Below are 15,219 nucleotides of genomic sequence, written 5' to 3'. Positions count from 1 at the left end.
TCAAAGCTCGGTCCACCTCTTCGTTGTTCTGATGTTCTTCAGTAGCGTGACTCTTGGGCATGTGGGCATCCACGTGACGTTCCTTTACAGCCAGGTTTTCTACCCGGGCAGCCATATCTTGCCACAGTGTAGCAGCCCAGATAGGTTTACTTCTGTGCTGCCAGTTGTTCTGTTTCCTTTGCTGTAACCACCCCCACAGGGCATTTGCCACCATCCATGAGTCAGTGTAGAGACACAGTACTGGCCATTTTATTCATTCAGAAATCTCTAGGGCTAGTTGTATGGCTTTTACTTCTGCATACTGACTCGACTCGCCTTCCCCTTCCATGGCCTCCACAACTCGTTGTGTGGGACTCCACACAGCAGCTTTCCATTTCCGATGGCTCCCTACCATGTGGCAGGATCCATCAGTGAACAACACATACTGCTTTCTGTCTTCTGGCAATTGATTATCCTTCCGGACAGTCCAGGATTCCAGGTTTTCCCATTCGAGCCCGCTGTGTAATTAACGCTACCCACTTACTCCACGTAGCGTCAGTCACGTGGTGTGTAGTGGGAATTTTCCCTTTGAACATCCAATGTAACACAGGTAGCTGTGGGGCCAAGAGAGCTGTGCTTCTGTACCCTCAACTTCTGAAGCAGCTCAAACCCCCTCATATGCTGTTAGTATCCCCTTTTCAGTTGGGGTGTAATTAGCTTCTGATCCTCGATAGCCCTGGCTCCAGAACCTCAGAGGTCGACCTCGAGTTTCTCCTGGGGTTTTCTGCCACACCCTCCAGGTGAATCCATGCTCCCCAGCTGCAGTGTGAAGCATGTTTTGCACAGCTGGTCCTGTCGGACAGGCCCAAGGGCTACTGCACGAGCTATTTCTTGTTTGATTTGTTCAAAACCCTTTTGCTGCTCAGGGCCCTACTCAAAATAGTTCCTCTTTCGAGTCACTCGATATAGAGGAGTCACAAGCTGACTCTAGCCTGGAACATGCATTCTTCAGAATCCCACAAGGCCTAGGAAAGCTTGCGTTTCTTTTTTGGTAGTTGGCGGAGACCTTGCTGTTATTTTGTTGATCACATCCATCGAAATGTGGAGACATCCATCCTGCCATTTTACCCCCAAGAACTGGATTTCCTGTGCGGGTCCCTTCACCTTACTCTGTTTAATAGCAAAACCAGCTTTCATGAGAATTTGGATTATTTTCTTCCCTTTCTCAAAAACTTCTTCTGCTGTGTTGCCCCACACGAGGATGCCATCCATGTACTGCAGGTGTTCAGGAACTTCCCCCCCCCAGTTCCAGTGTGTCCCGATCAGTCTATGGAAAATGGTAGGGCTGTGTTTCCACCCCTGCTGGGGCAGTCGATTCCAAGTGTAAGTCTCCACGCTCCATTAGACCTTTGCACTGGCCATATGAGACTATTAAAGGGTGAGTGAGTCTTGCTGATCACTCCTTGGTGCTCTAGTTGATGAATTAGCTTATGGATGGGAATCGGGGAGTGTCGGTTGGTGCGATGTTGCTGCCAGTACACTGCTGTGGTAGCGATTGGCACCTGCTGTTCTTCAACCCTCAGCAATCCTACAAAAGAAGGCTTACAACAGCTGCTTAATCTTCTGTGTGCTCAAAGCAGCTATGCCAAAAGCCCACCGGTACCCTTTTGGATTCTTGAAGTACCCTCTCTTGAGGTAGTCTATTCCAAGGATGCACGGAGCCTCCGGGCCAGTCACGATGGGGTGCTTTTGCCACTCGTTCCCAGTTGGACTCACTTCAGCTTCCAATACAGTTAGCTTTTGGGATCCCCCTGTCACTCCAAAGATACAGATGAGTTCTGTCCCTTGGTAGCCTGATGGCTTAGGGTACACTGTGTGCCGGTGTCCACTAGAAATTGGGAGGGACAATTTCTCACAAGAAACTGGGAGGGACAGACCCAGGACAGCTGACCCAAACTGGCCAAAGGGGTATTCCATACCATCTGACGTCATGCTGAACAGTTAATATGGGGGGGCTGGCCGGGGTGGGGGGGCCGGCTGCTCGGGGATAGGCTGGGCATCGGTCAGCGGGTGGTGAGCAATTGCATTGTGAATCACTTGTTTGTACATATTATTATTATTATCCTTTCTTTCCTGTCCTAATCAACTGTCTTTATCTGAAACCACAGGCCTTCATTTCTTTCTAATTCTCTCCCCCCATCCCAGAGAGGGAGGGGAGAGGGTGAATGAACAGCTGTGTGGTGCTGAGCTGCTGGCCGGGTTAAACCTTAACATCAGTATTAAAGTTTATTGGCTTTAATGCTGTCTTAGGAGGCTTTTCATTTCTGTAGTGACACTTAAAATTAGTATAGTGCTTAGTTTTTTTCTTGCACCGTCATAATGTCTTTTCAGCTTTTTGCCGCAGATGCACGTGGAGCGTGCAGAGAAAAATTTTCTTGATCCGATTTCATTTTCTTGATCCGATTGCTTCATTAGAATCCTGTAGTATGGCCTTATAACGTTTTTTGGCTTTATGTGCATTAAACCAAACTTAACAATCTTTAGTTTGGTTAGTTATGCATACAGATTATTTTTAAGTTCCCTTCAAGTTTCTAACCCATCCTATTTCATTAACATAAATAACATCTGTTGTACCCTCCCGGTTATTTATTTATTTTTTTTTTTCAAATTATCAATTATATGTTGAATACTACGTACTGAAGGAGATTGTGAACCTGGTACTTAACTGGATAAAAATCAGGATACGTTTTTTTAAGGATAAAAGTCTTCCATTCATTCATCTCTACTCTTTGCATTTATCTTTTCAGATTTTGATTTGTGTAACTTGATTTGTATAACTGTTTTATATCTCTTGATACAATCTTTAGCAATACCTTATGTGAAAGTTTTGGTTTGCTAAGTTGGGAAAGTGTTGCTGTTTTTTTTTATATACTATTCTAATAACTCCTTTCAAGTCTTCTAAAAGATTACCATAATACAGTTTGTGTAAACTATTTTGCTTGCTTTATGGGGTTAGCCAGTTTTATTTTAAATATATCTGATGAACAGTCATCTGGATGGGCTTTGGAATCCTTTTTGTGTAGACCTACCTGTTTATTAGCTTTTCTCCACTGTGGCCACTACTGTTTTATAACAGTGCTAGCAAACATATGTAGATCGTGTTAATGTTCTTTTTTCTTAGTTGTGAAGCTTGATGGGCCAGTGGTAATACTTACTAATGAATTTCCTCCAGTTCTTCCATCATTTTTACTTTTTTGTCTAACTAATGTTTAGTATAATTAAAATGACTTTAGGATGCTTTGTTCCTTCTCCCCTTCCTTTTTGGTTATTCAGTAGATCTGATTTATTTTTTCAAGTTTTCTGCTTGTAGTATGCCTGAGAAGTCAGAGCACACAGAGCACGCGATCGGCTCTGGGGCAGACGTGTTCTGCAGCGGAGCAGGGGATCGAGGCAGGCAGGGCTTTTTTTCTGGCATGGAGGCCACTTGAGCCAGCGGAGAGAGCCGCCGGGACCGACAGCCTTCTCGAGGGAGACTGACGAGGCGCGGGCGGATCTGGCAGCACCCCTTCCCCGGCCGTACAAAGGGAGCCCCTAGGGAGCGCAGTGACCAGGACGGGCAAACAGGGCATGGCGCGGCAGTCAGGTCGTGGTGGCAGTTTGCACGGCAGTGCGCATGGGCAGGGCGAGCAGGGAGGGTGCCCTCACTGCTCTTTTCCAACGGTCTTTTCCAATGGCAGTAGTAACCTGCTTGTGAAGAGCCCAGCCATGGTATCCACCAGGCAGAAAAACATGGCCTCTGCATCTCTTGTGGGCTGAGACCAAAACCCAGATGGAGGGGCCACAACCCCCCATGGCAGATGTCTACATGCAGACGGAACCCCTGAGGACCAAAAGAGCTTCCCAGACCCCCAGTTGTGGGGAACTCCAGAATCCTGAAGTCCCCCTAGGGCCCAATGGCAGAATTGGGTGTCGTGGGTGCAAGTGTGCTCAGCTGGATGAGCTTTTTGAGCAAGTTGCTGTCTTGCGAGAGGAGCTCAACAGGCTGCAAAGCATCCGGGAATCAGAGCGAAAGATTGATGTATGGTATCAAGCACTGGCACAGGCTGAGCAACAGCCCTGCCTCACAAGTCCTCACAAGGGACTGGTAAAGGAGCCTCCAACCCTGAATTAGCACAACTGATGGACTTGCAAGACAAGGGAAGCTGGATCCTCGTCTCTGCTCGGAGCAGAAGAAGGGATCTCCCCCTTGCCCCTGAAGTGCCCCTACGCAATAGATATGATGCTCTGGAGCTCAGAAAAGGAGAGGATAATAAAAACAACAATGGTAATGGTCAAGCCCCAGGAAAGGGCAACAGTATAAACGTGGACCAGCAAACCATGTGTATAAGAACCGGTGCCACAAAAAAAGCACGAAGGGTGTTGGTAATCGGAGATTCCTCTCTGAGAGGCACTGAAGCGCCCATTTGCTGCCCAGGCAATCTCTCTCGAGAGGTTTGCTGCCTGCCTGGGGCCTGCATCCGCGACATCACAAAGAGGCTACCAAGCTTGGTTAAGCCACATGACTATCACCCATTCCTACTCTTTCATGTAGGGACAAATGATGTCGCAATAAGGAAACTACGAAACATCAAAAGGGACTTTATGTCCCTTGGAGAGATGTTGAAGGGCTCGGGAGTGCAAGTAGTGTTCTCAGTCCTCCCAGTTGTTGGCTGGGACCCAAGGAGGAGGCAACATGAATGATTGGCTATGTAGCTGGTGCCATGCTCAGGGTTTTGGGTTCTACGATCTCAGACATTTTTCTGAGAGACCAGGAATGCTGACACCAGATGGAGCATGCCTGACAAAGTGGGGCAAGAGCGTCCTGGGCAGCAAGCTGGCTAGACTCATTAGTAGGGCTTTAAACTAGACTTGGTTGGCGAAGGGGATGTACCTGTAAGAGACGCAAAAGAACCAGTGGATGCCAATACACTAGAAAACAACGGGGAGACACCTGTGAATCATCCCATAGGAATTGGGAATGGCTCCTCTAAAAAGGTAATGCAGCCCATAGCCCGGCTGAAGTGCCTCTACACCAATGCACGCAGCATGGGGAATAAGCAGGAGGAGTTGGAAGCCATGGTGCAATTAGAAAACTGTTATCTAATTGCTATCACGGAAACGTGGTGAGACAAATCACACAACTGGAACGCTGGAATGGAGGGCTACAAGCTTTACAGGAGAGATAGGCAGGGAAGGAAGGGTGGGGGTGTTGCCCTCTATGTTAAGAAGTGGATAGATTGTGCAGAGTTGCCGCTAAGAAACAACCATGAGCAGGTTGAGAGCCTGTGGGTAAAAATTAAGCATCAGACCAATAAAGGGCACCTTGTGGTTGGGGTCTACTACAGGCCGCCCGATCAAGGGGAGCCTTTTGATGAAGCCTTCTTGCTCCAACTACAAGAAGCACCGTGCTCACGGGCTCTCATCCTGATGGGGGATTTCAATCACCCAGATGTCTGCTGGGAAAGCTACACGGCAGGCAGTAAGCAATCCAGGAGACTCCTGGAGTGCGTTGAGGACAACTTCCTCGTCCAGGTGTTAGACAAACCAACCAGAGGAGAAGCATTTCTGGACCTGGTGCTCACCAGTGTGGATGACCTCATTAAAGAGGTTAAGATTGGAGGCAGTCTGGGTTGCAGTGACCACGGTCTGGTTGAGTTTGTGATCTCGAGGGATGTGGGCCTGGCTAAGAGCAAAGTAAGGACCCTCGACCTCAGAAGAGCAAACTTACAGTTACTCAAAGAATTAGTGGAAGAGAGCCTGTGGGATACTGTCCTTAGGGAAAGAGGATCTGATCAGATCTGGCAACTCTTTAAGGATATTTTTCTTAGCGTGCAAGAGCTCTCCATCCCCATGTGCAATAAATCAAGCAGGGAAGGCAGGAAACCAGTATGGCTGAGCAATGACCTTCTGGTCAAACTTAGGCAAAAGAAGGAACTGCACAGGCAGTGGAAACGGGGCCGTGTGCTCTGGGAAGAGTACAGAAACGCTGTCTGGACGTGCGGGGATGGGATCAGGAAAGCCAAGGCACTGACAGAGCTAAACTTGGCAAGGGATGCAAAAAATAACAAGAAGGGATTCTACAAGTACATTGTCCAGAAAAGAAAGACTAAGGAGAGTGTACCCCCTCTGAAAAATGTAGATGGAGGACTGGTAACAACAGACATGGAGAAGGCTGAAGTACGTAACAACTTCTTTGCCTCAGTCTTCACTGGCCGTCAGGCTTCCCACATCTCTTGAGTCTCCGAACCTCTAGGCGGGGACTGGGGGAGCAGAGTCCCTCCCACTGTAAGCGAAGAGCGGGTTTGGGACCTCCTGATGCAACTCAACAGCTACAAGTCCACGGGGCCTGATGACATCCATCCCAGGGTTCTGAGGGAATTGGCTGCCAAGCCACTCTCTATCATATTTGAAAAGTCATGGCAGTCAGGTAAAGTCCTCCGTGACTGGAAAAAGGGAAACATCACTCCCATTTTTAAAAAGGGTAGAAAGGAAGACCCGGAGAACTACAGACCAGTGAGCCTCACCTCTGTGACTGGCAAGATCATGGAACAGATCCTCCTGGAAGCAACGTTACGGCACATGCAAGACCAGGAGGTGATCCGAGACAGCCAGCACAGCTTCACCAAGGGCAAATCATGCCTGACCAATCTGGTGGCCTTCTATGATGGAGTGACAGCATCAGTTGGCAAAGGAAGACCGACATGTCATTTACTTGGCCTTCTGTAAGGCTTTTGTCATGGTCCCACATGACATCCTGATTTCTAAATTGGAGAGAGATGGATTTGAAGGGTGGACCATTTGGTGGATAAGGAATTGGCTTGATGGCTGCACCTAGAGAGTAGTGGTCAATGGCTCTATGTCCAGGTAGAGGCCAGTGACAAGCGATGTCCCTCAGGGGTCTGTCTTGGGACTGATGCTTTTCAATATCTTCATCAGTGACCTAGATGATGGGATTGAGTGTACCCTTAGCAAGTTTGCAGATGACACCAAGCTGAGTGATGCAGTTGATACAACAGAAGGAAGAGATGCCATCCAAAGGGACCTGGATAAGCTTGAGAAGTGGGCCCACGTGAACCAAATGAGGTTCAACAAGTCCAAGTGCAGGGTGCTGCACCTGGGATGGGGCAATCCCAGGCATGAGTACAGACTGGGAGAAGAACCTATTGAGAGCAACCTTGTGGAGAGGGATTTGGGGGTTCTGGTAGATGAGAAGCTCGACGTGAGCCAGCAGTGTGTGCTTGCAGCCCAGAAGGCCAAACGTATCCTGGGCTGCATCAAGAGAGGTGTGGCCAGCAGGTCAAGGGAGGTGATTGTCCCTATCTACTCTGCCCTCGTGAGGCCCCACCTGGAGTACTGCGTCCAGGTCTGGGGCCCCCAGTACAAGAAAGATGTGGACCTGTTAGAACGGGTCCAGAGGAGGGTCACAAAGATGATCAGAGGGCTGGAGTACCTCTCCTATGAAGAAAGACTGAGAGAGCTGGAGATGTTCAGCCTGGAGAAGAGAAGGCTCCGGGGAGACCTCGTTGCGGCCTTTCAATACTTAAAGGGTTCTTATAAAAAAGGATGGAGAGGGACTCTTTACTTGTGTAGATAATGATGGGACAAGGGGGAATGGTTTTAAACTGAAAGAGGGGAGATTTAGATTGGATGTTAGGAAGAAGTTCTTTACTCAGAGGGTGGTGAGACACTGGAACAGGTTGCCCAGAGAAGTTGTGGATGCCCCATCCCTGGAGGTGTTCAAGACCAGGCTGGATGGGGCCCTGGCAAACCTGATCTAGTGGGTTGCATCCTTGCCTATGTCAAGGGGTTGGAACTAGATGATCTTTAAGGTCCCTTCCAACCCAAGCCATTCTTTGATTCTATGAGTCTATGATAACCTTTCAGGATGAACAGGAAAGTAAAAAACTCTTATTTATACTCCACAGCTTCAGATGTAGCTGTTTGTACCACAGTAGGAAGCAAGTTTCTCTGACTGAAAGTTAGTATGGGCACTACATACACAGCCCTTCCTTTTGCAGCTTTCCAGATGTCCACTGTTTGGACTCTTCTACTGGCTTTTTCTAAAGATTGTATTTTATGCAATGCTTTTTTTTTTTTTTTTCTTTTTTTTGGTAACAATACTTTTCATCCATTTATGTCTCCAACGTAGCCTTAGCATTTTATTTCAAACTACAGTTCTGTTGACAGTGTTGTTGTAGCGCGTAACACATAATAATGTCTAATAGAAGACTCCACAACAATCCTGGCAATCAAACATCTCTTTGAAAACTGTTCTACTGCAATACCAGTGTGTACAGAGCTTACTGCAGTTTCTGTTACAGTAGGTCTGCATGCATCTCTGTGCCCAGCCCTACTTTGTGTTGCTTTTGTACTCTGCCTGTATTGTACCAGCCTTATTCCCAGAGATAGGATGATATTGTCTTCTCTATTTGGTAGTCCTTTTCCATTTCCCAGCAAAATGTAGGTTCATAAACTGGTATCTGAATCCTGTGGGGCTGCTTTATTGTGTTGGTTGGGGAGAGAGGACATGGACACGTTGAATTGTGTGTATCCTTAGGAAGAAGGTGAGGATAAAAAGTTCCCAGTCACCTTGCTTACCTTGTAGTTCACTTCTCATATCACTGGAAATTCCCAGTCCTCTAGTAAATTTAGAGTGATTGTGGACAGAGGTTAATATGGAAAGCAGAACTCCTACTGACCCTTTGTTTGGGGAGGAGAAAAAAATAATCATGTAGTATGGTAGGAAAGTGCTGTCTTTTTACTTCTGTCTTTGTTTACTATTTGTCTTTAAATTAAAGGGGAATTAAGAATAAGGCTGTTCAGTTATGAGATGCTAGGACTGGAATTTGAATAATTAAATCAATATTTTTGTCAATTGTAAATTAATATATTGTGTAAAATCTCCTTTAAAATAGAAATCTCTCTCCTCCATGTGATTTAGCACTTGAGAGAACTCAGGTATACCTGGCTTTGGTTATAGATGTAAATCCAATTGATATTTCTTGAAGAAAAATTATCTGCATCCTTAATTAAGATAAGCAAAATACCTGTTATGCTTTGGAAGCTTCATGTTGAATGCATGTTTAGATTTCTAATTTTTTAATTGTCTACTAATAACTTTTTTTTTTCAGAACCCTGTGATAATATGAGAGAGATTCTCCAAAATGTGGCCAAATTACAAGGCATTTCAAATATGAGAAAACTAGGTCACTTGAATAATTTTACTAAGGTAGGTACTCAAATGGTGTCAGAACAAGTGATCATATGGATAAAATATTTTATATATACTATATCAGATGTACAGGAGATTCATAAAACAGTCTAGTATCATGGAACAGTGCATGGAAATCTATATACTGTCAGAGAGGAAAGGAGCAAATAAGGACAAGCACATATGTGAATGCAAAATTATGCTGAAACTTGTTTGTGTCCCTTACTGGCTGAATTTTTGTAGTGTCGTAGTGTTTAGAAGTCTGAATTATCTTCTAATTCAGGGGTTAAGTTGTACAAATAGAGCTAAAGGATTGGTTCCTGTTCCACAAGGCTGAATCAAAAATGTGAAATGACAGACTTTCTGGATGTAAACTGGCAAAGTATGATGAGGTGGAGGACTATGTCAATGAGCATGATAGGCAGTGGCTTGGGCACTGATAGACTAGAAACTGTCAACTTTCATTGTGGGTTTGATAGTGAAAATGAATTAAAGGGTCAGTTTCTAAAAATGGTCTGTATTGCTGATTTTTGAGGTGCTTTTACCAATTGTAAGATTCCAAATCATTGGAATGTGAAAGATACTTGCCTGAAAGTTGGATAGATATGTTGGGAGCTGGCAGAAGGCAAGAATTAATAACTTATTGCAGAATAAGAGATGATAGGCTGAGGAAAGAGACCATGAAAGGCCCTTCAGAATGAGAGCAAGTACCATTTTTTGGTAGATGAAGAACTGGTGGAGAGGAGTAGAGAGGACTGATGAGAGGTGAGTAGTGAGTTAGAAAAAGGGTGTTTGTTGTAGCATAGTGAATAGTTGTGAGCTGGACCAGTGTTCCAGCTGGGCAAGGGAAAAGTACATTGCATTAAGTGAGGTAGGATACATAAGAGCTTCAGTGTACCTGTTACCTCAACAGATGTACTGATACACAGAAGGAGTTGGTAAATTCTACACCTTTCTAATAGGGTTACAGATAGGGCTACATGCCTGAAGATGAAACACAAGTTTCAGTGACACAGGATGGATTTTGCAATCAGCAATAGCCAGGAAAGAAGGTAGCAGTGGAAACTTTGGTGGGAAAAGTATGGTTTAAATTATTGTTGTTGTACATGAAAATAAAAAATTGAGTAATATGAGCAGGAGGCTGCTTATACACTTCTGAGACAATCTCAAGTGAAAGAAAAAATGCTCAAGGGCAGATTTAGGGGACCAAAATGAGAAGGACATGAGAAGGACAAACACACATCATAATCTTTGAAGTAGGTGTGTGTGGAGAATAGTCAGACTTCTTAGTGTCACTGATAAGCACTGGCCTTGGTCAAAGGGAATTAAGCAGCATGTTCCTGCTTCTCTCTTATACAACCTTTTTGTGGATGGAGGTCTGTAGGCTTAATATGAGAGGTTGGTGAAGGCAGGAGTCTTGTCGTGGGGGGGGACAGCCCTGTTTTGGCAGCAGAACAGAATCTTGAAGGCCATGGTGCCTGGAGTAAAACCTTTAGCTTCATTATGTGTAAAATAAATATTGAAGTTAACACCCCCGAATATAATGACCTTAATGAAGTACATGCTAAACACATGACTATAGTACTCAAATCTCCACCCAAATCATAATAAAAGACACCCAAGGGGGTGGAACAGATAAGGAGGTTAGGATATGAAAGAGTTAGTGTTAGGGGAAAAAAAAAGTTAGAAAAAAAAAAGAGCGATAGGGGGGGGTGGTGGTGGTGGGGAGAAGAAATTGGAGACCTAGAAGAGGCAATCGATGAGCTGTGCTCCTTTCTCCTCCTCCAAGACAGGGACACCCTCTTGATAAGCTCTGTGTCTGCTCTTTGGTGAGGAATATCTAGGATAGCATTTTAGTGCCAGCGCACTAATATCATTTATTAGTACTATTGCAGTAAGTGTATTTATCAATGGCAATTCTGAATCTGTTATATCTGTCACCTTATTAAATATGTTCAGCTAACCTCCTAATTCTTCCAACCCAACATGAGTTGAACTAGCCAGTGCTTCATTTTGTCCAGTGAGGTTATACAACATCCTTCAGTTCTGGAATGTTGTAACTTAAGGCGTGACAATTTATTCCAGGGTCCATTCAACTACAGTCCCTGTGTTGAGGTATTGCCAATGATCTTTCAATTCCATTTTGGTCCATCTCCATGCAGTTGGTGAAAGAGGTTCTCTCCAGAGGGGGCAAAGTGTTAACAGTCCCAATGTGTGTTGGCATTGCTGACCTTCCTTAGAGGATATGCCTCCTGAATCGGAAATGGTTGGCTTGGTGGAGTTTGGAATAGTAAAGTAATGTTTATATCTTTCTGTAATTTAGATACTTTAATGTTGCCTTCCTTAATAGGCATAATTTCATTGATACTGTCCAGATAGGTATACCATTTACAGACTGTGGGTTTCTGGGCAATTCCTGCAGGTGGTACCATACCCTTGTAAACTATATCTAGGAGATGGAAAGAACCCTAGATAATCACACTCTGTTCTCTCCTTATCTGTTCCACCCACTTCACCACTTGCACTAGAGACAGTAAGCCTTTTTCAAGATCCTAATACCTCGTTACGGTGTCATTGAAGAGTGGGAGCTAAACTTTAGTGGTCTCTCTGGTCCTTCTGGTCCCTTTTGCCAGAGATTACAGTGGGAACCGTGTTCACTGAATCCCCATTCTACACAAATAGGTTTGGTTGTGTGTAAGGAACCTAGCTGTTGAAATAACCTCAGTTGTTTTATTAATAATTCTAACGCATCCTTGTGCTGTTTAGTCCAGTCCCATGATTTCCCTTTTCTAAGAAGATTGTATAAGGGACAGGTAATGATAGAATGTTGCGTTAAGGGGTGTAGCCAATTAACCATTACGGGTCCGGTCGGATTCAGGGTACTGAACTACCATAATCACATATTCACCAATAACGCATTAACCGTTATGGGTCTGGTCGGATTCAGAGCACTGAACTACCACGGTCACGGATTCACCAATAACGTATAACCACCCTTACTCTAGTCTCGTTCAATGAGAATTATCATGGCTAGGAACAATGCACAATTTATTACAGCAACAGGTACACAGGTTCTTTGGATTGCCGGAGATAGTTACTTTCTGCAAAAGCAAGTTAGCATGCATGAAATATGCAGGTGCGCAGCCTGGAAATTAACGTGTTAAAAGGCACAAAGACTCTAGAGAGATTTCTAAGTTTCCGTGCTGACACACAGTATAACCAAGTGTTCAAATATCAACCAAAGGTGTCCCAATGCGGGGGGCGGGGGGGGAAGAGAGGCTCAGCCCATCGACTGATCCCAGGAGTCAGGACGTCTGCAGGATGGTGTATTCCCTCGGGATGGTATCTCCCCTGACATCCCCTCTCTCTTAGGCCGATTTCACAGAATCACAAAATCACAGAATTTCTAGGTTGGAAGAAACCTCAAGATCATCGAGTCCAGCCTCTGACCTAACACTAACAGTCCCCACTAAACCATATCCCTAAGCTCTACATCTAAACGTCTTTTAAAGACTTCCAGGGATGGTGACTCCACCACTTCCCTGGGCAGCCTGTTCCAATGTCTAACAACCCTCTCGGTAAAGAAATTCTTCCTAACAGCCAACCTAAAACTCCCCTGGTGCAACTTAAGCCCATTCCCCCTCGTCCTGTCACCAGGCACGTGGGAGAACAGACCAACCCCCACCTCACTACAGCCTCCTTTAAAGTACCTGTAGAGAGCAATAAGGTCGCCCCTGAGCCTCCTCTTCTCCAGGCTGAACAAGCCCAGCTCCCTCAGCCGCTCCTCGTAGGACTTGTTCTCCAGGCCCCTCACCAGCTTCGTCGCCCTTCTCTGGACCCGCTCAAGCACCTCGATGTCCTTCTTGTAGCGAGGGGCCCAAAACTGAACACAGTACTCGAGGTGTGGCCTCACCAGAGCCGAGTACAGGGGGACGATCACCTCCCTAGCCCTGCTGGTCACACTGTTTCTTATGCAAGCCAGGATGCTGTTGGCCTTCTTGGCCACCTGATCACACTGCTGGCTCATATTCAGCCGACTATCAACCAATACTCCCAGGTCCTTCTCTGCCTGGCAGCTCTCCAACCACCCATCTCCCAGCCTGTAGCTCTGCTTGGGGTTATTGCATCCCAGGTGAAGGACCTGACACTTGGCCTTGTGTCGTGGTTTAACCCGGCCGGCAGCTAAACACCACGCAGCCGTTCGCTCACCCTCCCCCCTCCCTCTCTGGGATGGGGGAGAGAAATGGAAAGTGAAGCCCGTGAGTTGAGATAAAGACAGTTTAATAAGACAGGAAAATAATAATAACAATAATAATAATAATAATAATAATACAATGATGATAATAGTACTACTAATAATAATATGTACAAACAAGTGATGCACAATGCAATTGCTCATCACCACCCGCTGACCGATGCCCAGCCTAACCCCGAGCAGTCTGGCCCCCTCCCCCGGCTAGCCACCCCTATATATTGTTCAGCATGACGTCAGATGGTATGGAATACCCCTTTGGCTAGTTTGGGTCACCTGTCCTGGGTCTGTCCCCTCCCAGCTCTTACTGCACCCCCAGCCTGCCTGTTGGCAGGACAGAGCGAAAGGCTGAGATGTCCTTGGCTTGGTATAAGCACTGCTCTGCAACAATTAAAACATCGGGGTGTTATCAGCACTCTTCTCATCCTAAGCCAAAACACAGCATTCTACCAGCTACTAGGAAGAAAATTAACTCTGTTCTAACTGAAACCAGGACATCTATCCACCCCTTATTCCATACCATTTATGTCATGCTCAGGTTTGTACTGGGTCTGGCTGGAATGTTAACTTTCCCGGCAGCAGCCCATTCAGTGCCGTACTCTGTACTTGTAGCTGGAACAGCAGTGTTATCACACCAGTGTTGTGTCTACTGCTGAGCAGCAGTGGCACAGCATTGGGCCTTTCTCTAACCCTCCTAGGGGGTGGGCAAAAAGTGAGGAGAGAAACATCACCAGGGCAGCTGACCTAAACCAATCAAAGGGATATTCCATACCATGTGGTGTCACACTCAGCAATAAAAGGTGGAAACAGGAAGAAGAGGGGAGGGGTGGGCTCTCGTTGAGAAGACGTCGGTCCTCCTCTCGAACACCGGCTGCGTGCGTTGAGGCCTTGCTTCAAGGACGTGGTCAATCATCACTCATTTGTGGGAAGTAGAGAGTAATTTCTTTCCTCTGCACTTCCATATAGCTTTCATTTATTTTGTTTGTTTGTTTTCCTCCCTTTTTCCCCTTTTCCCTTTTACTTCCCCTTAGTTAAATTGTTTAGTTCATGGTAGTCTTTATTTAATTATTATAATTATTTCCCTTTAATTAAATTATCCTTATCTCAACCCGTGAGTTGTTCTTTGCTTTACTTCTCCCCCTCCTCATCTAAAGGAGGGGGAGTGAGAGAGCGGTTGTGGGGTTTAGCTGCCCAGCACGGTAAAACCACCACAAGGTTACACTCTTTTCCATACATTCTAATTAGTCACCTATAGTCGTCATGGTAGTGATAACATACAGTATTATATAGTAATTAACATGGTACAATTCAATTCATGGGCTATTCTCACCCAGTATTAAATCTCCTTGAGGTACACACCGGACCTCTCCGTTCTTTTGCATCACCCACCAAGTGTATCCAGGTCCCTGAGCGAAAACAATTCCACGAATAGGTTTGCCTTTTCCTGAGGCAGGAGTAGCCCAGACTGTTTTACCCAGCATATTTCTTACATGCACTACAGGAACTTTATCCCCATCTACAGTACGTAACAGGTTTGATTGGGCAGGTCCAGCTCGGTTGGCAGATCCCCTAGTATTGACTAACCAGGTGGCCTTTGCCAAATGCATATCCCAATTTTTGAACGTCCCAGCGCCTATTGCTTTCAAAGTAGTCTTTAACAGTCCATTGTATCGTTCAACTTTCCCGGAGGCTGGTGCATGATAGGGGATGTGATACACCCACTCAATACCATGCTCTT

The 15,219-nt window shown here is 45.7% G+C and overlaps 1 protein-coding gene across 1 annotated transcript in view; it reads left to right on the top strand.

Annotated features, from left to right (window-relative positions):
• LOC311220889 (rapamycin-insensitive companion of mTOR-like) overlaps positions 1–15,219 on the top strand; it is a 226,998-nt gene that overhangs the window by 14,419 nt on the left and 197,360 nt on the right. The window contains exon 3 of the mRNA XM_084304520.1: positions 9,150–9,247. Coding sequence (XP_084160646.1) covers positions 9,150–9,247 — 98 coding nt within the window. The remainder of the gene's footprint in view (positions 1–9,149; positions 9,248–15,219) is intronic.

This window comes from Netta rufina, assembly GCF_964035555.1.
Source record: "Netta rufina genome assembly, chromosome: W".
Taxonomy (NCBI): domain Eukaryota; kingdom Metazoa; phylum Chordata; class Aves; order Anseriformes; family Anatidae; genus Netta; species Netta rufina.
Note: the sequence above shows the minus strand (reverse complement) of the source record. Positions and strands in the feature narration are given on the sequence as shown.